The sequence below is a fragment of the Myiozetetes cayanensis genome, unplaced genomic scaffold (genome assembly GCF_022539395.1).
Source record: "Myiozetetes cayanensis isolate MyiCay16 unplaced genomic scaffold, myiCay2020 scf47, whole genome shotgun sequence".
NCBI classification, from domain to species: domain Eukaryota; kingdom Metazoa; phylum Chordata; class Aves; order Passeriformes; family Tyrannidae; genus Myiozetetes; species Myiozetetes cayanensis.
Window position 1 is genome coordinate 127637 of NW_026087709.1, and position 20636 is coordinate 148272.

General features: G+C 53.8%; 2 protein-coding genes across 6 annotated transcripts; one reads left to right on the forward strand and one right to left on the reverse strand.

Moving 5' to 3' along the window:
- The first annotated feature begins 562 nt into the window (after nt 1–562).
- On the forward strand, nt 563–2014 carry LOC126648243 (cytochrome c oxidase assembly protein COX14). The gene is made up of 2 exons (XM_050331013.1): nt 563–607; nt 1469–2014. Exon 2 carries the CDS (start codon nt 1477–1479, stop codon nt 1636–1638), a length of 162 nt encoding a protein of 53 aa, XP_050186970.1. The 5' UTR covers nt 563–607; nt 1469–1476; the 3' UTR covers nt 1639–2014.
- A 208-nt stretch (nt 2015–2222) lies between these two features.
- CERS5 (ceramide synthase 5) lies at nt 2223–19089 on the reverse strand. 5 transcript variants are annotated; one of them, XM_050331012.1, is made up of 11 exons: nt 18893–19083; nt 14683–14788; nt 12675–12805; nt 11730–11787; nt 11119–11169; nt 10454–10546; nt 9131–9259; nt 8460–8566; nt 5980–6136; nt 5054–5083; nt 2223–3484 (listed from the first exon to the last, which is right to left on the reverse strand). In XM_050331012.1, exons 1-11 carry the CDS (start codon nt 19081–19083, stop codon nt 3332–3334), a joined length of 1206 nt encoding a protein of 401 aa, XP_050186969.1. In that variant the 3' UTR covers nt 2223–3331. The 5 variants fall into 5 exon arrangements, 4 of the variants coding, with proteins under 4 accessions (XP_050186969.1, XP_050186965.1, XP_050186966.1 ...); XM_050331008.1 differs by lacking the exon at nt 5054–5083 and adding an exon at nt 12113–12140 and having other exon boundaries at nt 18893–18912; XM_050331009.1 differs by lacking the exon at nt 5054–5083 and having other exon boundaries at nt 18893–19089.
- Nucleotides 19090–20636: the final 1547 nt, after the last annotated feature.

The following is a 20636-nucleotide window of genomic DNA, read 5'->3' on the forward strand; positions in this document are numbered from 1 at the left end:
TGGGGAGGCACCAGGGCCCTTGGGAGAGCCCTGGGGTCATTGGGATGGCACTGGGATCACTGGGATGGCACTGGGATCACTGGGATGGCGCTGGGATCACTGGGATGGCACTGGGATCATTGGGATGGCGCTGGGACCCTCAGGATGTCAACTGGAGCCCTTGGGAAGGCACCAGGGCGCAGGGGAAGGCACTGGGACCCTCAGGACATCACTGGGGTTCTTGGGGTGGCACCAGGGCTCCCAGGCAAGCACTGGGACCCTCGGGATAACACCGGGCCCCTCAGGATGGCACCGGGACCCCCGGGATGGCACTGCGCCTCCAAGCCCCGGGGCTGCAGGGATCGTGGGAGGTGAGGGGGGGCAGACAGCCTCGGCTCCGTCCCGGACTGTGCCCTGAGGGCTCCCCGTGCCCTCAGGATAGACCCGTGTGGGCAGCGCCGGGAGCGCTGAGGGGGCGGCGATGGCGGCGGCGCCTGAGGGGGGATGAGGGGGAGGGACCGCCAGGGGGCGCCAACGGGCGCCGCGCGGGACTCCCGGCGCGGGCGGCGCCACGTGACGTTCGGGGCACGTGACACCGGCGGGGGCACGTGACACGGAGCGGGAGCGCGTGAGTCGGGATGGGATTGGGATTGGGATGGGATTGGGATTGGGATGGGACACGGAGGGACGGGACGGGAAAGGCGCTGGTCAGGGTGTTGGTCACCGACCTGAGCGGGTTTCTGGGGACGATGCGGGACCCGTGGGCGGGGAGCGGCTGATCCACCTGAAGGCTGGAGAACTGGGCGGAGAGGAGCCGAGCGAGGCGTTAGAATTCATTAGGATAACCTAGTGAGGTTCCAGCGGGGTCCTGCACCCGGGGGGAGGAGCAACCCCAAAGCACCAGCACGGGTTGGGGGTGGACACGGGGGTCAAGGTGACAATGAGCCAGCAGCGTGACCCGGGGCCAGGAAGGACAGTGGGATCCTGGGGTGCATCGGGAAGAGCGTTGCCAGCAGGCCAGGAAGGGATCCTGCCCCTCTGCTCAGCCCTGGGGAGGCACACCTGGAGTGCCATGTCCAGTTCTGGGCTCCTCTGGAGAGGAAGGACGTGAGGGAGCTGGGCTTGGTTAGTCTGGAGAAGAGAGGACTGAGAGGGGGCCTCATCAATGTGTAAAAATATTTCCCAAGTGTCAGGATGGTGCCAGGCTCTTCCCAGTGGTGCTCAGCCACAGGACGAGGAGCAGTGGCCATAAACCAAACCACAGGGAGTTCCACCTCCACACGAGGAAGAACTTCCCTTGGAGGGTGGCAGAGCACTGGAACAGCTGCCCAGGGAGGGCTTGGAGTGTTCCCCCCTCTCTGGAGCCATTCCAAACCCCCCTGATGTGTTCCCGTGTTACCTGCTCGGGGTGACCCTGCCCGGGCAGGGGCTGGGCCTGGGCGGTCTCCGGAGGTCCCTGGGGGCTCTGTGACGCTGTGGTTCCCCCCAGGCACGGCCATGGTGTCGGGCAAGCAGCTGGCAGACTTTGGCTACAAGGCGTTCTCGGGCTCCATGATGCTGCTGACGCTCTACGGGGGGTACCTGTGCAGCGTCCGCGTCCACCGCCTGCTCCAGCGGCGCCGGGAGCGCCAGGAGAGCGCGCCTGGCCCCCAGAGCTGAGCCTGCTCCGGCACTGGGAGCTGGGACCGGCCTGGGACTGGCCTCACACCCAGCCCTGAGAGCTGGGACCAGCCTGGGACCAGCCCCACGCCCAGCCCTGGGAGCTGGGACCAGCCTGGGACCGGCCCCACACCCAGCCCTGGGAGCTGGGACCGGCCCCATGCCCGGAACTGGGACCTCAGCCGGGACTGGGACCGGCCCCAGGAGCTGAGCCAGGACTGGGACTTGTCCTGTGCCCGGCCTGGGACTGATCCCATGAACTGAGCCTGGCCTGGGACTGGGACCAGCCCCATGCCCAGCCCTGGGACCTAAACCAGGACTGGGACTGACTGGGGGGGCAGCAGGAACCACCCTGTTACCCCCTCCCCAGGATGGGAGGAGGTGGAGCTCAATAAAACCCCTGTGAAAAGCAGCCAGCTGGGGTGCTGTGTTTGTGGTGTCCCCCAAAGCAGGGAATCACGGGCTGGGATGGGTTGGGAGGGACCTTAAATGTCACCCAGTTCCATGGGCAGAGGGGCACCTTCCACTGGTCCGTCACCTCTTCCCTGTTCTTCCAAGCTCGGCCTGAAACACCTCACCCCAAGTTTCTGAAGCAACTTTTAATCGGAGATAAAGAGTAAACAACAGTATAAAATGGTAACAAGTCGAGAAAGTTTCCAAAATTCTGCTCCTGATTGACCGTTCCATTGCCCCCAAGTACCATTGAGTTAAAAAAAAAAAAAAAAAAAAAAAAAAAGAGAGAAGCAGAGCCCACTCTGTGGCTGGTCTTCCAGCCCCGGGTCCCTCCACAGCTGCGGCATCAGAGCAGCAACATTCACTTCTGTCTCGGGGTACAGGACCAAAACATGTCATTTTTTTGGAGGGTTAAAACCCAGCCCACCAGTTCTGATCCTCCCTCCGATCCCAGCGTAGCCAGCTGGATCCAGTAGGTCTAGAAAAAAGTCTTCGAAACCACAATTTGCAAAAGGAAAAAAAAAAAAAAAAAACAAAACCAATTTAAAAGGCCTGGATTGTGCTGGTTGTCTCAGGGGCAATAAACCACCCCCCTCCCTCCCCCCCTCCTTGCAGAAGGCTTTGGTCAAGACTTCAGAGGGGTTTGCAGCACCAAAAGAGGCAGCAGACGCTGGGCTGGTCCCTGGTGACAGCGGAGATGAGCAGCTGGGACCCCCCAGCACCCCAGGGCGGCGGTTCTGGGGCAGCACAGTTCAAAGCTCGGCTGGGAGAAGAGTCTGAGCCTCAGCCAGGGCAGTCTGGACGTGGAACCTGCGTTCTCCCCTGCTCTGAAGCGGCTCCTGGAGTGCGTCGAGAGGTGCTGAACCAGCCTGGCCCAAACCTGCCGTGCCTCGAGGTGATCCCAGTGAAAACCAGTCTGTCACAAACAACGACACCTCTGCGAGTATCAACAGCAACTCAGGGCTTTGGGGTGGGATTGCTGGGGAGTTTTTTTTTTTGTACTTTTGAAGTACAGAATGGCTCGAGGTGGAATCCACAGTGTTTGTTTTCGTCCCTCCTGCTGCCCAAACAAAGCCTCTCGGACTGGTCAGGGTTGTGCCCGTTTCGGGTTTGCTGGAGGTTTCTGGGGAAGGGTTTTTTTTTGGTTTTTTTTGATTAAAGATCACTTGGGAATGTGGAGCTCAACACAACTAGATATTGAAAGAGAAGTCCGTGCTCGCTCAAGGCCAGCCCAGGGCCTTTACTCCTCTCCTGTCCACTGGCCGCCGGCCACGTGGCCGTTGAGGCGGTTGGAGCCGTTGCTGGAAGTGCTGAAAACTCCTTTTGTGCTGTTGGAAGTCACATCCTCCTCCTCAGAGCTGCTCTCCACGTCGCTGCGGTCATCCTTGGACACCTGAGAGGCGGCCGGTGGGGGAGTGGGAGAGGGAGGAGGGGGGGAGTTGGAAAAGGCACAGAAAGCAGCAGTTAGAGGGCTGTGCCCACAGGGTGAACCAGCTCCAGTCACACCTGCCTCCTACATTTGGGCCTGGGTCAGTTCAGGCTCCCAAGGAGGATCCTGTCATCACGTTAGGAGCAAGACAGACACACTGAAAGCGACAATCTGGGGGGGTGAGTTCCATTTTCCAGACACTCTGTGCATCTGTGAAAAGCCCTCTGCTCCCTCTGCTCTCACCAGAGCAGAGGACACTACAGATCTGGGGGTGTCCTCGTCTTCCAGGAGCTCCACTCGAGATGGGTGAAAGGGCATTTTTCCTAAACAGCCTGTTTTGACTCAGAAACTTCCCATGCCATAATCACCAGTGGGCACAATGACCAAAAGCCAGCGATGTATCAGTGTGAGAGAGAACATTTTGTCCCACAGGGAGTGGCTCTGCCTGCTGTAAAAATTAACCAGCTGCATTTATCACATCACTGCTCGCACCACCGAGTGCCTCCCCAGTTCCACAGCCTGTGCTTCACCCAGGAGGTCCCACTGAGGAGCCTGCTCGGAGAGCAGGATGGAGAACAAAGGCAGTGTCTGATCCAGCAACGCCGCTGGGAACGGGAGGAGCCTCATCCCAGAGCTCCAGACCTGCCAGCAGAGTTGTTGTGCCTTAGCTCAGAGCCTGGCTGCAAACCCAGCTCAGTTGGATCTGCGTGTGTGGGAATCTGAAAACCTTTCCAGGAGGGCTTTGGTGCCACAGGAGGGCCCTATTCCAGCCCTGTGGAGCCAGAAGGGAAAGGGAAGAGCCCACAAACCCGGCCCTGACTGCAAACACGCACCAGGGAGGTGGCAGGTGCCAGAGGCAAAACCTCCCCAGGCCCCTGCTGTGCTCCTGCCTCTGCAGCCAGCAGCCCCCACGTGCTCCATGTGCCAGCACTCTGGCTCACAGCTTTCCAAGGATTCCAGGATTTCACTCTCTGCCCCCTCTGAGTCAGGGTTAGGGCCCTGCAGCAGCAGGAAGTGGTTGAACTCCAGGGAAGCTCTGGCAGCAAGCCAGGTGAAGTTAATGATCTCCAGGAGCCTGCTGGATGTCCTGGCTTCTGCCCCTTGCCAGAACTTTTGCTATCTGTCCCCAATCTCCTGCTATGTTGGAAGTTCAAAGGGTCACTGGAAGGAAGCAGAAATCCCTTGGATTTTTTCCCATTACTGGGGGATCAGGGACTGTCTTACTCCTTTTCACAGAAAGGAGCAGTTTCCTCCTGTCCTCTGCCCCTCAGGGCGGTGCTGAGGAGGAGCCAAGACAGAAATCTGAGTGTGTGTAAAAGCAGAAAGTGAAGGTCATGCAGGCAGGTGACAGCAGGTAAGATCAGACCCCAGGACACTGCTCTGCCCTTTGGAAAAACCTGCATTTTGGCACTTTGTCAGGAGCAGGGAGAGAAGGAGAAGGCACCAAAGCCCCAAGACCTGGAGCTCTGCTTTTGTCCTGGCCTCGACACAGAGGTGTTTCAGTGAACAAAGAGAACCACAGGTCACACTTACATGCAAAGGGTGGAACTGTCCAGCTCCAATCTGGCACAGAGAAAAGGAGAAAAGAATGAAGAAGACAGAGCTTAGAGTCCTTTCTCTGGCTAGGTCACCTGGACAGGAGAGAACCAAGGAAAAGGAAAAGGTGTAGAACTCAGGATACAGAAACAGCTCCAGAGACAGAAAATCAGGCATTTGCAGCTGTGGGGAACAGATGAAGAGCTCAGAGTCCCAAAACCTGCCTTCCCCCACAGTCCCTGCCAGAGGCAACCAAGACAGAAACATTTCTGAAGGTCACATTCCCTCTGTGCTAAAGTCAAACACAAAATAACGTAGAGCCACGAGAGAAACTCGGCTCAGAACACCAACATCTGACTGGAAAAAGCATCTGTCCTGCTAATTCAGCTTCTGCTCCTTCACAGAATCATAGAATGGCTTGGGTTGGAACAGGCCTTAAGGATCATCCAGTTCCAACCTTCCACTCAGGTGCTCCTGGCCTTGAACTGGATGATCTCAAAGTCCAACCCAGGCCATCCTGTGATTCTTTGTCAACCAGCAAACCCCTCTGCGCTCCTGAGAGCCCTTTCCCTCCACGCTGGAGTGCCTGTGCTGACAGGTGAAGATGCACAAACCCTCAGCACGTCCCCAGGACCAGCTGAAGTTGGAAAGTTGGAAAACATCCTGTGTGTTCATCCTGTAGTTCAAAAACAAAAAAAAGAGCCTGACACCACCCTGAACTCCAGAGCACCCAACGAGTCCATCACCACCATTACTATTAAAACATCTGAGCAGGCCCAGGACACAGGAAGCCTCCCTGCCCCTGAACACACCTGGGAACTGCAGAGCCACCAAGCTAAAAAAAAACCCACCCAGTTTCTCAGGATTTCCTTGTCAGGGCTCGTGGGAAAGAGGACCCCCCCCAAGGCCACCCCCAGGCTCACCTTGCCCCGCACCAGGGCCTTGGAGGCCGTGCGGACGATGAGGTAAGACCAGATGATGTGCAGGACCTGCAGGGTCACCAGGAGCCCGTTGAAGAGCCACCAGGAAGGGTAAGGACCGATCAGCTCCCAGCTTTCGAACAGGGTCGTGTTCAGAATCCTAAGAGAGAGCCAGGAACAGGTTTCAGATCGGCTGTGGGGTGACAGTTGTGCCGGTCTGGGGGGTGCCAGGGCCAGATGCACAGCAGTTTGTGTCTCACTGAGCATCTGCTGCTTTTGCTCCTGCCAGAGTCAGGAGACGAGATTGAAGCTAATTAGAAACATTGGAGCAACAAACAGAAGATGTGAAATGTGCTGCAGTTGGGTTCCACGCAGGGATCTGCTGCCAATTTCCTTCTCCAAGGCACGAGCATTTATTTATAACAACCTCGCAGGAAGTGATGTCAGGCTGCTCTGGTCACCAAAACAACTGTTAACACGTCCCTGCCCGGGCTGTCCTCACCCTTGCATCAAAAATCATGTGGGCACAGGCCCAGGGCAGGGACTGTCCCCCTGTGCTGGCCCTGCTGAGGCCCCTCGAGGGCTGGGCCCAGTTCTGGGCCCTCAACAGGAGAGACTGAGCGGCTGGAGAGTGTCCAGAGCTGGGGAAGGGGCTGGAGAGCTGAGGGAGCTGGGGGGGCTCAGCCTGGAGAAAAGGAGGCTCAGGGGGGACCTTCTTGCTCTCCACAACTCCCTGATGGGGTTGGAGCCGGGTGGGGTCGGGCTCTGCTCCCAGGGAACGAGGGACAGGACAAGAGGAAACGCCTCAAGCTGTGCCAGGGGAGGGTCAGGCTGGACTTCAGGGAAAATTTCTTCATGGAAGGGGTTGTTGGGCCTTGGCAGGGGCTGCCCAGGGAGGTTTGGAGTCCCCACTCCTGGAGGTGTCCAAGGAAGGCCTGGCCGTGGCACTCAGTGCTCTGGGCTGGGGGACAAGGTGGGCACATCGGACACAGGGTGGGCTCAGTGATCCTGGAGGGCTTTTCCAGCCTCAGGGATCCTGGGATTCTGTGATCAGAAAGGAGTTCTGTTCCCAGTAGGCCTCGCTCCCTCCCTCCCTGGGTGCTCCTCTCTTCCCTCAGAGTTTTCCAGATTCCTCCTGCCAGGCTGGAAGCCTCGGAACTGCTTTATGGCCCAAGCTTTGTGTTTCTTTCATTACTGTTTTGCTGTTCCTGTTGCTGGGAGTTATTGCCAGTCCTTAAGTAATTTAATAAACACTTTGGATTTTATGGTGCAGAGAGAGGTATGGAGAGACCTTTAACAACATCATTAATTTCACACAGGCTTTTAACGTTCTACCAGCAAAGCAAAACGAGCCTTTCTCAAACAGGCACCCAAAAATGCCCCAAAAGGCAGCTCCAGAAAATATTTAACTCATAGCAGGTTTATGAAAAGCAATTCCAGAGATCTGTTCATGTTTCATATCACTGATCAGGGGTGGGAATGCACGTGGAGTGAAACAGCCCGGGGTCTGCAGGGTTGTTGCTGTTTCCAGATTCCTCCAGAGAGCTGAGGAATGACATTACAGCCAGTGGAAAACACATTAAAGATTTACAGGATGCTGAGCACTGGCGTGAGGGGAGAGCATCCCCTCGTGACAGGCAGGAGCTGCAAAAACAACCCCAACTCTCTCGTCTGTCTGTCCCTGGAAGGAGCTTACAAGGAAATAAGAATTAAAGCTCTTCCTCATCCAGGCTCCTTTGGTGCATTTACTGGAAAATAAGCCAGAGCTTTAGCTGATCCTAAAGTGAAAGGAGGGTTTCTGCCCACCAGGCACCCAAAGGGAATGGGAATGTCAGCTGTCCATGGCCCAGGGAATGAATACACGCAGTAAAAACGTGTAACCAGATTTCCACCACGAGCAATAAACGGACAACAGCTCGTTAAACACGAGCACCTCACCGAGCCTGACCTGCTGAGGTGAGAGGGAATCTCATTACAGGATGATTCTCTCTAAGCCATTTATCCAGGGTTTTACCTCTCAAGAAACCTCAGGCCTATTTCAGGCTCTGAGCAGTCACGACACAAGGACAGGACACGAGTGCCATAAAAATGAGAAACTGCAGTGATGACTAAGCCAGATCCCAATGAAAATTACCTCAAGAGGCTGAGCCTCGCTGGTAATTATTTCTCAAACTCCTTAAGAGAAGCAAAGAACCCTCCAAGCCTCTCAGAGCAGATTCTGGCTGACTCTGCTCCAGCTAATGAGCTCTGTCACTGCTGCTCAGGAGAGGGACTGGGATTCTGGTCCCTTCTCCCACTCCCTCAGCTGACTGGGGAGAGGTTTTCTCATGTTCCTACTTGAACCTCCTGCCCTGGGCAGCACCTTGGGGGCCTCTGCAGCTTCAGAGGGACAGGCTGGAATGCTTGGGGGAGGAGTCTGAAAAACAGAGGCTGGGAGGACTGGGAGAACAAACAGGACCTCCCAGCTCCAGGTGCTCACTCACCAGAAAGGGTAAATGCCCAACCGTGTCACGATGAACACGACCCCGAAGAGCATGAAGAAAGCATCACACACGCGTTGGTACTTGGCATAGTTGGCCAGTTTTGCAGCCTAAAAGAGATGAGAAACACAGCAATATTATTCCCTTTGTGCACTCCTGTAATTACCAGGCTGGAGAGCTTCGAGAAACTCTCAGTCACGTTTGCACAGTTTGGAACAATTAGGGATTATTATTATGAATTATTATGTATGATGCTATGGGGAGAGACTATTTCCAAGGGCCTGGAGGGACAGGCAAAGGGGAATGGCTTCCCACTGGCAGAGGGCAGGGTTAGGTGGATATATTGGGAAGGAATTCCTCCCTGCTGAGGGTGGGGAGACCCCGGAATGGATTTCCCAGAGAAGCTGTGGTCCCCCCATCCCTGGGAGTGTCCAGTGCCAGGCTGGATGGGGCCTGGTGGAACTGGACGACCTCTGAAGGTTCCTCCCACCCCAAACCACTCCAGTGATCCTCAACACTGAGGCAGGCAGGGGGAAGAGCTGACAGGGCAGGAGCAGCAGCACAGATTTTGCGGTGCACTGAACGCTATTTATGAGGAAAAAGGGGTTATGTCAGCCTGTCCCCCCCGGGATCACAGCAGCTCTCTGGATGCAGGGGATTGACAGGAACCTCACCTCCAAAAGGAAATCTGAGGCATCGTGGAGGCACAGCACCAGGGTTCCAACCCGCACCATGTTGTTCATGTAAGAGAAGGTGATGAGTCCGATGGTGGCCAAGTGATGGACGAACATGATCAGGAAGTCCTGGAAACAGGGAGGGGAAGAAAAAAAAATAACAACAAAAACATAAAAACTCTCTGGCTGTCAAACAGATCCAAAGGTCTGGGACAGAGCCACCAAACTGGGGTGACAGGATTGCTGGGCTCTGACTCCACCTCGTCACACGTCCTGCCAGAGAGGTCTCCCAGCTTTGGTGCTCCTGGAGCCAGAGCTCTGCAGGTACAGGGAGCCCACACCCAGCTCTGCGCCTGCAGAGCCCTCTGAAGTGACTGACAGGACACCATATGGCCCCTATTTTTGGCTCTTGGCACAGATTTCAGTGCTGCTACTGCTGCCAGTGATCAACCCCTGCCAGGGCAGAGCAGGCACAGAACACCAGATAAACCCAGCAGGAAGAGCGAGGCCTCTTCATTACAAAAAACGTTTACAACGCACAATATCCAGTTCAGCCCCCGGGTACAACCCTCCCGTGGCCCTGGACCTCCCCCTGCTGCAGTGGGGAATGTGATCCGCTCATTAAAGTCAAAATTAAACATTATAAACACCACCCCAGAGGTTGTTCATCACTCCCTGTCTGGCAGCTCCACCGTATCCCGTAGGGGCCTCACCTGCCAATATTTCAGCACTGAAAAAAAAATCACAGGCAATCTTAGGGGTTGGTTTGGTGTTTTTTTTTTTTTTTTTTGAACAGCCAAGGCAAGAGTTGGGATAATTTGCTGCTTTGCAGCTCGTGGAACAGCAGCAATAAACCACTGATTTACTGGGAGCTGCTCCCCAGCAGCAACACTGAGCCAAATCCCGGAGCAGAATCAGACCCGAGCAGCTCGTCACCTGCTCCACACACAGAGTGAAAAATCACTCTCAGAAACCCCATTTATTATTAGTGCTTGCCATTCCCTCAGCAGCTTCAGCAGGGTCCTGCTTTGGGCAGCTCGTTTCCTTGCAAGCCTTCCAGTTAAATCTATTTTTTTTTAGGCAGTGGTTTTTGTTAACTTTTGATTGGGAGGCACTGAGTGATTCTGCTCCTTCCCCTGGAAGGTGAGAGGGACTCAAGGCTGCAGGTCAGGCTTGTTTCTCCCTTTCTCCCAGGGCTGGGTAGTGATTACAGGAGGAGGAGCTTTGTTCACGTTTTTTGTTCCCCCTATTTGTTGTTATCATCATTACTGTTAATTCTTATTTGAGCTGTTAAGTGGTTAATGCAATTTTGGTTCATCTCACCTTCCGTTTAATGTCTGTAAACTGAGAAAACATGAGGGACCAGTAGAAGGCCAGCTCCAAGATATAGTAATAATAAAGCCTGGATGTTAGAGGCTGGAACGCAGAGACAGCACAGTTAGAAAGGCAAAACACTTTAAAATTTACATCAAAATCGCTTTTTTTCCCCTTCCTCCTTCCCCATCCCACTCTGCCCCTCCAGAATTGCTGAGGCACAAGTTAAATGATTAAGGTTTAGTAACAACAAAGCTTAAGCAGCAGAGGTCTTGCTCCAGGCTCACTCACACAACCACACTTGTGTGTCTGAGCTTTATTCCAAAGGAGTAAAATTCCCCTGTCAATATTTACAGCTCCTGCTGAAGCCTCTTGGAGTAGGAAAACCAGGCTCTGGAACAGACTGGTTGGCCTCTGCACAACCAATAAATAAATTACCACGATGATTTTATCCCTTTTTTTTTGCCTTCCCCACACTTTTAATAATCTCAGCAGCCAGTAAACATAAAATGAATGAGCCAGTTGTAACTGAGGAAACTCTGCTGATGCCAAACCTAACCAGAATGTAAAGACATAAAGGGTAAATGCCAGAGCTTTGATCCAGTGCATTAACAAAAATAAAACCTGCCACTGTGCCCAAAAAGTTGGAATTTAGGAAGGGTTTCCCCTCATACCTGGAAAGGGTAGTTGTACCAGCACTGTCGTGTGTCCCAAAACCAGGGGGCCTGAAGGGAAAGGGAAGTTATTATAGAAATAAGCTTTATAAAACCCCAGCTTTTAACTCCCCACCACCTAAAGACACTGTTTCACTGACATTTAATCTTGATTCTGCCATTCCAGCTAAATTTATTGTATTAAAACCTTCTTTTTTTGCAGTCAAATGGGAGTTGTACTGCAGTGGAAATTCCAAGAATAATCATTCAGCTCTAATAACAATAAAGACCCAAAGAGATGAACCAGTGTCCCTTCAAGAGGGAGAGGAGGAAAAAAAGAAGCAACTCCCCACAGCAAAAAAAAAACCACACCCAGTTTTGTCCCATTCTGGGGCAACAGGAAAAATAATTTTCTATTATTTCCATAAATGACAGATCTGTACAGAAGCTTCCCTGCAGAGGAGAAAACCAGGGAACACAAAGATCACCATTAAATCCCCCTCCTTCTAAGCCAGGGGAAAGCACCAAAGAAGAGACAAAATTTAGGGGGGGAAAAACCCCTAAATTTTGGCAGGACAGAGAGAACCCAGCTGCAGCCACACAGAGCAGGGGAGGGTGACAGACCAACTCACCGTCCAGAGAAACCTGATTCCATAAAAAAATATACTTAAATAAAATGTAAATCTCCACCTGGAAAGAAAAAAGAAGCAAAAAATAAACTTAGGACAGAGGAGCAGCTTCTGGTTCACAACTGTCACAAAAACACAGTGAGGTAATCGTGGCAAACCCCAATCCTGACACCTCAAAAGCTTTCACTCACCTTCATTCCTAAACATTTCAGGTAAGATAAACCCATTTAAGAGTTTTGACTCCACACATGAGTCTGCATCAACAGGCAGGTTTGAAGCTCAGGGTGAACATGCATCATTCATATGCTTTTATAGACAGCAAGATAACAACAAGCAAGGTCATTGTTATCCAGAGCTATCCTACTATATTTATTTGTCCCTCTTACCTTGTGGCTTTAAGCAGACAAAACCACACTGGGGGGAAGAATTAAGGAGAAGAAAGTTACTGGAAAGGAACCAGCACAGGAGAAACGAGCCAGGAAAAAAAAAAATATTCAGGTGCTACTCCACTACCAGAGGTAACTGCAGGAGCTCAGGGAGGAACAGAGAACAAAGAACGAGAAGCAAAGGAAGCCAAGAAGTGGCTGTAACAAAGTCTGTACATTGTGTAAGCCAGAAGGTCACTGTGTCTGGGAACAAACACCTCGACTGTGCGGGCAGCAGGCCCCTTTTTCAGGAGCTTTCCACTCCATTTGGGCACGTGCAGACACACAGGGTGCACACCCAGGTGCCCCGTGGCACGAGGGACATGGCCCACTGCCCGAAGCTGCTCCCTGCTGACGGGGCTGACCCCTGTGCACGAGTTCTGCTGCCCCTCAGGCACAGCCACCCAGAATTTCGGGATTTTAAGAAGCCCTTTCTCTGCCTGCAGGAGAATTTCGGCCCTGGTTTGGACGAGCAGCTGCCCAGGGGTGGGTTAGAGGAGGGGGGAGCCTCTCCCAGACGTACATGCTCTCACAAAATTTCGTGAGGGTGGTGGGTTTGTCCTGGTTCCTCCGGTGCCGGAACCAGCGCTGGATCTTCCGCACGTCCCAGTCCAGCTGCTTGGACAAGCCTTCCAACCGTTTTGCATCTGGAGACTGAAGGAGAAACGAAAACAAGGGGTCACTCCTCCCACCTCCCAGCCCGCCTTCAGGCCTGCCCTGGGACAGGAATGATGCACAGGCAAACAGAAAACACGCCAGGAGGGGACTGAAGAAGAGCCTGAAAGCAGGAACCCCCTGCCACAAATGTCCACTCAGGTTCAACCTTCATAAGCCACTAATTACTTAATTATTCAGCCCATGGGTTTGGTTGAACAGTTTCCTCACCTATTTCATCCTGTCAAAGGATGCCTTTGTTCCGTGCCTTAATCTGGGGGGAGGAGCTGTTAAAAGTGTCCTGTCCTACCTGTTAAAGCTGCACATCAATTCAAACAGCCCAAAGCTGAAGTAGAGGTGTAAAGGGGTTGCTCCTCGCAGCAAGGACAGGGAAACTTTAAAGCAAGAGCTGGTTCAGCAGAGCAGATGTTTGTGCATTCTAAAGGGCATCGTAGAAATTGGGTTATTTCTGTTATTGAGGTTTATAAACGGAAATAAATCTGAGGACTGAAAGAGTTGTGTGATAAAGAACACATCCCTGTTCTCTGGCTGGGAGTTTGTCTGAATGAAGACAAATGGGTTTATCAAAGGCAAAAAGTGAACCAAACCTGGTAACTCCCTCTGCAATGGGCCCAGGGGTGAGATAATTCAAGAGCAGTGTCCTTTCAACAAGCTCTGCCAGGGAGCTCTTACCACTGGCAGCTGATAAACACATTTCACTGCTTGAGTTACACACAAACCCCAAAAACTATGCAGGGTGCTGATTTAACACAAAGTCACCAGTCTGTCCAGCTCAAAGTCACCTGTAATTTGAATTTCAGTGCTGAGAGCTGTGTCCCACCAGTCCCTCCCAACCAGACCCCTCAGCACTTTACTGGGATTTAATGGTCGGGGCTGACACTGCACTGGAAGGGAATTTGTCTCCAAGGAGGATTCCAGAGCAGCAGTGCAATCCTTCCCCAGCCCAGCTCTCCAAACCCAGCAGCAGCCACAGCTCAGATAAATTCTGCACAGCCTGTGACCTCCTGGGCTTTCTCAACATTCATTTCAAGGGCACCCCCTGCATTAAAGTCCTCCCCACAAACAGCACCAGATCCTGGGGAGTTTTCAGCTCACTGCAAACGCCTCAGAACTTTAATGTTCCCACAGGGCGACTTTTAGGGAGGTTTTTAGAGAATTCCCCTTTATCTGCTCCAGGAGATGAGGATCAGCATCCCCAAATCTCAACATCAAGCCTTCCATTCCCCTTATCTTTAATGGAAATCTCTCTCACTGCCTGCAAGGACTTCACCGTCAATATTGAGCAAAATATTCAGCAAATAAATATTGAATAAAAACTCTGGAGTGATGGAGCCCTGAGAGCTTCAGGGAAGGAGGAAGGCACCTCCTGCCCTTCATCTGACTGAACACTTCCCTCAATAACCCACCTGCACTGAGAGCTGCTGCCCAATCCCACAGTAAATGGCACAAATAAGGGGAAGGCATTCACAATAAACCCAATAAAACCAGCAAAGGCACAAAGTTCAAGGAAAAGAGAAGCTCTCCCCCAGCAAAAGTGGAAGATACTGGGAGATCTCTTGTTAAACCAAGGATCACCACCTCTCACAGGAGTTAGAACCAAAGGAAGCAGCTCAGACCTGTCTGTAAAGGGGAACATTTTTATTCAAGAGCAGATTTTTCTGGGCACAAAACCACGGCTGAGCCATCAAGGGAATTAACTCTGACAGAGGCAAAGCCAAGCCAGAAGGAGCCCACTGGTGAATGCACAGGGGGAGATGTTTCCCTCACACCAGAGGAGTGGAAGCAAAAAGCCCCCCCCTGCCCCATTCCTTCCTTGCAGGGCCTCCACTCCCAGCAGGATTTGGACCGTGGCTCACCTTGGTGATGGATGTAAACACTTTCTCTAGGATTGCATTGGGCTGGGCTCTGTGAGGTCCACTGTCCTGGATGCCAAGGTTTATGGCACATGGCTTGGCAATAAACCTGCAAGAGTTCACAAGGAAGAACTGCATTAAAAAAACAACATTTTTATTTCCCTCCTCTGCCTGAATCACAAAATCCCAGATCTGTCCCCAGCTGCAGAACCTGGGGGGGGAAAAAGCTTCTGGAATCTCCACTTGCTCTGCTTCAAGGAACTTCCCACGTGAAGTAATTTCTTTTCTTAGTCCTCCTGGTAACTGCAGGCAGCACATTCTGTGCACATCAGAGGGAAGAATTAAATCTCAGTGTCCTTGGCCTGCAAGGATCCAAGTGTGTTCTTCAGGGGGGTTCTCATTCCTCAGCTGCCCAAACTCAACCTCCCATCCCCTACCTGGCTGCCCCTCCTGTCAGGAGAGTGCTCAGGTCCCCTCTGAGCCCCCCCAGGAGTTCTCCAGCCCCTTCCCCAGCATCCACTCCCTTCTCTAGACAACGCTGAGCTTCATTCCAACAGTCACAGCTTTAAAAAAAAAAATAAAATAATTAAAAAAACAAAGAAGGAAGGAGTGATTTCCTCCGAGCTCGGCTCCAAGGGCTCCCGGCTTCCGCCCCAACCCGGACCACCAGCCAGAGCCTGTGTCCTGATGTTATGAAACAGCTGGCAAGACCCCCCCAAAAATGTACAGCAACAACAAAAAAAGGTATATAAACCCCAAATCTTTCTGCTCTGCTGTCCTGCAGGATGTATCACCCCAGCAGCACAGAGGTTCATATGTGCAGTCACAGGACGACAAAGAGTTTGAGTTCATCTTCTGGGACGTGGTGCTTAATAGCTCTATTTGAAAAAAAACAAAACAAAAAACCAACAAAAAACCCCCCTTAACCTGGCCTGAAAATACTCAGTTTGTGCCAGTTGCCTCCTGTCAGAGAGGAAACCTGAAAAAAATCTAAAAATCTGCACATTCACAGACTCGTGGAAGAGCTGGGGTTTGAAGGGACCTCTGGACAGCATCTGCTCCAACCCCCTGCCAAGGCAGAGGCACCCAGAGCAGGTGACAAAGAGCAGATCAGGAACCTACAGACATTCCCAGGTGCACAGAAAGCAGACACTGGAAGCGGGAGGTGGTGCCAGTCACAGAAAACGGGAAGGAAAAGGGATGGCACGGTGGATTTCCTCACTTTTCAGGAAGTCTGGCCCAGTCATAAGGGAGCGTCTCTAATTCCTCAATTCATGGTCCATGCAAGTGCCACCTGTCCTTCCACAGGGGCTCCTGAGGGAGGGGATTCACCTGGGCAAAGGGGCACAGCCAGCTCACACTCCTGATTCCAGGCACGGTCCATGTGCCTGGAGCATTGCAGGTGGGAATGGTCAGTCCTGTGCTCAGTCAGGACAATCCCAAGCTATCCAGGGATTTAGGTGTCCACCAAGGACTTAAAGCCTCTGTGGCATTTCAGCTTTTTGGCCCCAGAACAGGTTTCCAGGTTTTTCTGCAGCGGATCCTGCACCGAGAAGGTTCTGCACAGCGAGGAGAAAAAAAAGGGGAAAAACATTTCCTAGGGGGCAGAATTCCCATTCTTGGGGATATCCAAAAGGAACAGCACAAGACCACGAGCGACGTGAGCTGCCTGAAGGTTGGCCTTGCCTCGAGGAGGAGATTGGATGAGCTGACCTTGAAAGGTCCCCTTTTAATCTAAATGATTTTACGATTCTATGAAATCTCAACGGCAGCAAACCCGGCCCAAGGTCAGCTTGCTGCCACACCCCCCAGGAGGACATTCCCATCCCAGGAACACCTCCATGACACCTTCACGGCCAGGGACCAGCTCACACCTGAGCCTGCCCAGCCCCTTTTTCACACCAGTTGTTTCAGACTGATTTTAAAACCCCCACCGAATTCCAAGCCCGCAGACTCGCAGGTAACAAGCAGTTCATGCCTCACAAAAAGGCAACCTCTGTCTTTTATGGAACATTCCAGTTTGGCTGTGACCGCCTGTTAGAGCTCTGAAGGGAAGAATGATCTCCAAACAGTGAGATTTATCAAATATTCACTCAGTTCCTACACCTGTACTCTCTCAGTTTTGCTGTGTGAAGATTAAAGCACCTCATCCCACAGCTGTCCCTAATTTTCCGCGCAGACCCGATGAAGTAACAGCTAAAATCACGTTTTCTCCCCCGGAGCACAAGCTGCAGATCATTCCTCAGGCCTGTCCGGTGACACCCACACATCTGGTACCAAAGGGCATCTCCAAACACAGCCAGGTTTTTGGAGGCATCTGGAACTCGCTGTCTCCTTGTGCTTGTCCTGGGACAAGAAATAACTCAAAGGCATAACCAAGGATAAAAAACATAACCCCCAAATTTCTGGGCAGAAGTTCTACCCAGAAATCCTCTCTGCCACTGAGTCAGGACTTCACCTTTCTCTGCAAGTCCTGCTTCACCTCTGCAGTCACAAACTGCCCACAGACAGCCGAACCAATGATTATTTCACCAATAAAGCTCCATTTACAGGAGAATCCACTGTGCTACAAGTATTGTGGCCCAAAGCACTTCCTCACACTGAGGAGCTACAGCAGGAGGAGAGGGAGAAGATGCAGCTAAACCAAAAGAGCTGCACGGGTCTATAATTCAAATTCTGAGTCATCGAGCCCAGCTGCCAAATGTGTGTCGAGGAAGGCATCTGACACAATCAGAGCCTGAACTGGGATCAATGCACCACAGGGGCTCGCTGAGACAGAGCTGGACTTTTATGACACGCTCAAAGTGGCCGGAGGAGTTTATTCAAAAAGAAGGGCTTTTAAAATAAACACCCTGGAAACGGCCTGGGATGTTGCTGCCACGATCTGATCGCACTCTGGGACACCACTGAGACGCTGCTGAGAACGGGAACAACTCCCTCAGGAGCCAGACCAAGGGCTCTGGGCTCTGCTGGGCACGAACAGGACTTAATTTGGCACCTGACCCTTCCCTAAATCAGCACCAAAACCGAATTTCACAAACCAGGGAGGACTTCATCAGGGCAAAGCAACTGCTCCCTGGTGTGGAAGGATGGACACTGAATCCCTCCCAGGGAGAACAGAACCTTCTGCACCTCTTCCCCAGGCTGACACCTGCACTAAGGCTTGGAAAGCGAGGGGACCTTCCCACAAAATCCCTCTGCAGGGGTATTGTTGTGTCTCACAACCTCCTTGTTGCCTTCCTGGGTCCTCTGCACTGGTTTTCAGAAGCCTTTTTTCCCCCCTAAGGTCAGAAAGAGAAGTAGGAGAAAGGAAGAGCCCCTCCAGTTTCTCTCCAGCTCCGTTTTCCTCCCTCTTTGCCATCTTTTCACTTCACCCCAACCACCTCCTTACTTCTGGCAGCTCAGGAAGATTCACACTTCGCACACAGAGCCCACGGGATCAAAACCAACCCAATTCCCACTCGTTTCAGTCCTGCAGCCCTTTTCACGCTGAGAAACATTAATAGAATCACACCTCTCCCCGAGCCACCCCCGCCGTTCCAAGGCAGAAATTCACGGTTAAATCGATGCTTAACGAACCTCCCGACCAGGGATACGAGGTGTCTCGGGCCCGCTTCACCTAACGGGCTTCCCAATTAAGCCGCTTTGCTAATTAGCGCCTCTGTCACCCACACAGCTCCACGTGGGGCCGCGAGGGATGCCCAGCGCGGATCAAGCCCTGCCCCGGGGGGTGAGTTAATCTCGTGGTTGCGGATGCTGAGGCGAACGGGGAATCCCGAATTACACCTGTTAGCGTGCAGATAAGGCGATCTGCGCCCACATCCAGCGCGCCCGAGGTGCGGGAGGGCCACAGAGTTGTTTAATAACACAGCGGGGCCACGCGAACCAGCCCTGTTTCCTCCTCCAGGAGCTCGGGGAAAGTACAATAAAACCCACAAGGAAGCCGAGCGCGGAGCGGCTCCCTCAGTCGCGGCTGGGCAGAGGGAATAAAAGCGAATAAAAGCGAGTTTTTACATGAAACACGGCGCTTTCCCCCGCGCTGCCTCAGCACCGGAGGGGCCCCTCAGACCCCGCTCCCACAGGAGCCCCCGGGGCTCCTCCATGTCGCGACACACCCGAGCGGCGCGACAGCTCCCCGAGGGTTACCCGACGTCCCTTCGGCACTCAGGGGAGCCACCCCCGGACCCCCCCGCCCGGCGGCCCCCGCGCTCACCTCTCGAAGAGCAGCCGCACGGCGAAGATGCCGAGCGCCAGCGGGAAGGCGGACAGGACGTGCGCGGCCCGCGGGTACTGCAGCCCGCCGCCCGGCTCGCCCGCCAGGTCCGCCCACGTCACGTTGTGCGGGAGCCAGAACCGCTCGTTCCAGAACCAGGCCCGCAGCGCCGCCGCCGCGGCCGCCGCCATCTTCCGCCGCCTCCGCCTCCTCCTCCTCCTCCTCCTCCTCCTCCTCCTCCCGCCGCCGCGCTCCGGCCGCCGCCACAGCCACAGGGGCGGGGCCTCACCAGGACACGCCCCATCCGCGCCCCGCTCCGCCAATCCCGGCGCAGCCACGGGCCCCGAGGGAGGGGCCAGGGGGAGACCGCGCCCCCTCCGCCACCGGCTCCGCCAATCCGATGCGAGCCCCTCTTCTCTCGCCGCGCCACTGCCCGGCCCGCAGGGGGCGGGGCGGAGGAGGCCGCGCCCCTCGTGGCGCCGTCAGCCAATCCGGGGCGCGCCACACTAAGGAGTGGGCGCGGCTTGGCTAAACCGCGCCCCCCCGCCTCAAACAAGCCGCGGCCCTTATCTCGTCGTCCCAGCGCCTGCCACAGCTCACGGGGGGCGGCACCACAGCCCGTACGAGGTGGGGCTTGCAGAGACGATCCCTCTCATCACCCCCACTCATCCACGCCTCTCATCGCCTCGCCACAGCTCGCGGGGGGCGGGACGCTGGGACCGGGCCCCGCCCAGCACGGCATGTGGTGCTGCGTCCTGTGGGCGGGGCTTTATTTTCTGACCACGCCTCCCCCCGCGCGCGGACCGTTATCCCGGCGCAGGCGCAGTGCGGCGCCCCCGCGTTTCCCGCCTCTGCGCACGGCCCCGCGCGCGCGCGCTCCTGAGGGAGGGGCGCGAGCGCCTTCCCGCCCTCGCCTGAGGGGACGGAGCCGGCGCGCGACGGAGCGGCACAAAACGCGGAAATACCGGGGTAAAAAACCACGGAGTGACATAAAACACGGGATTACGGGGGCGCAGAACCACGGAGTGACATAAAACACGGAAATACGGGGATGGAAAACCATGGGGTGACATAAAACGGAAATACGGGGGTAAAAAACCATGGAGTGATATAAAACACGGAAATAAGGGGTCACAGAACCCCAGAGTGACATAAACCACAGTTACACTGTGACAGAACCGGAGCGACACAATGATATAAAATACAGAATCACAGGGGGTGGAACTGGATGGTCCTTCATGTCCCTTCCAACCCAAACTTTGCGTGATTCTGTGATTTAATTCCTCAGGCGGGCTCACAGCCTAGGCAGGGAAGGGCCCAGAGCAGCCTCCTGTGTGAAGTGTTTATGGCAAGAGCCCAGGGATTAGTTTTACTGACATTAACAGAGAGGTGGTTTAACGTTTACAGCGACACAAACACTGGCTGGCAAAGTTTAACGTATCCCTTTTAGCTTGTGGCGAGGTTCTCAGCCTCTCCACAGAGGTGGTTCGACATCAGCCACCTCACACACGGCGCCAAGCGATCCATCCTTCATTTAATGGCTCTTCTGGCACCTGTCCAGTCAGAGAGCAAATTAAACGGCCCATTAAGCACTCAAATACTACCATAACTAATAGATTCAAGGGTAGAGTAATTCATGATCTGCTCACTTCTCTTTTTTTTTTTTTTTTCAATCAATGGTTAAAGCAGTACCACCTGCGCTGATTTCTCTTTGAAGATGTTCAGTGGGTCTGAGCGGCCAGGT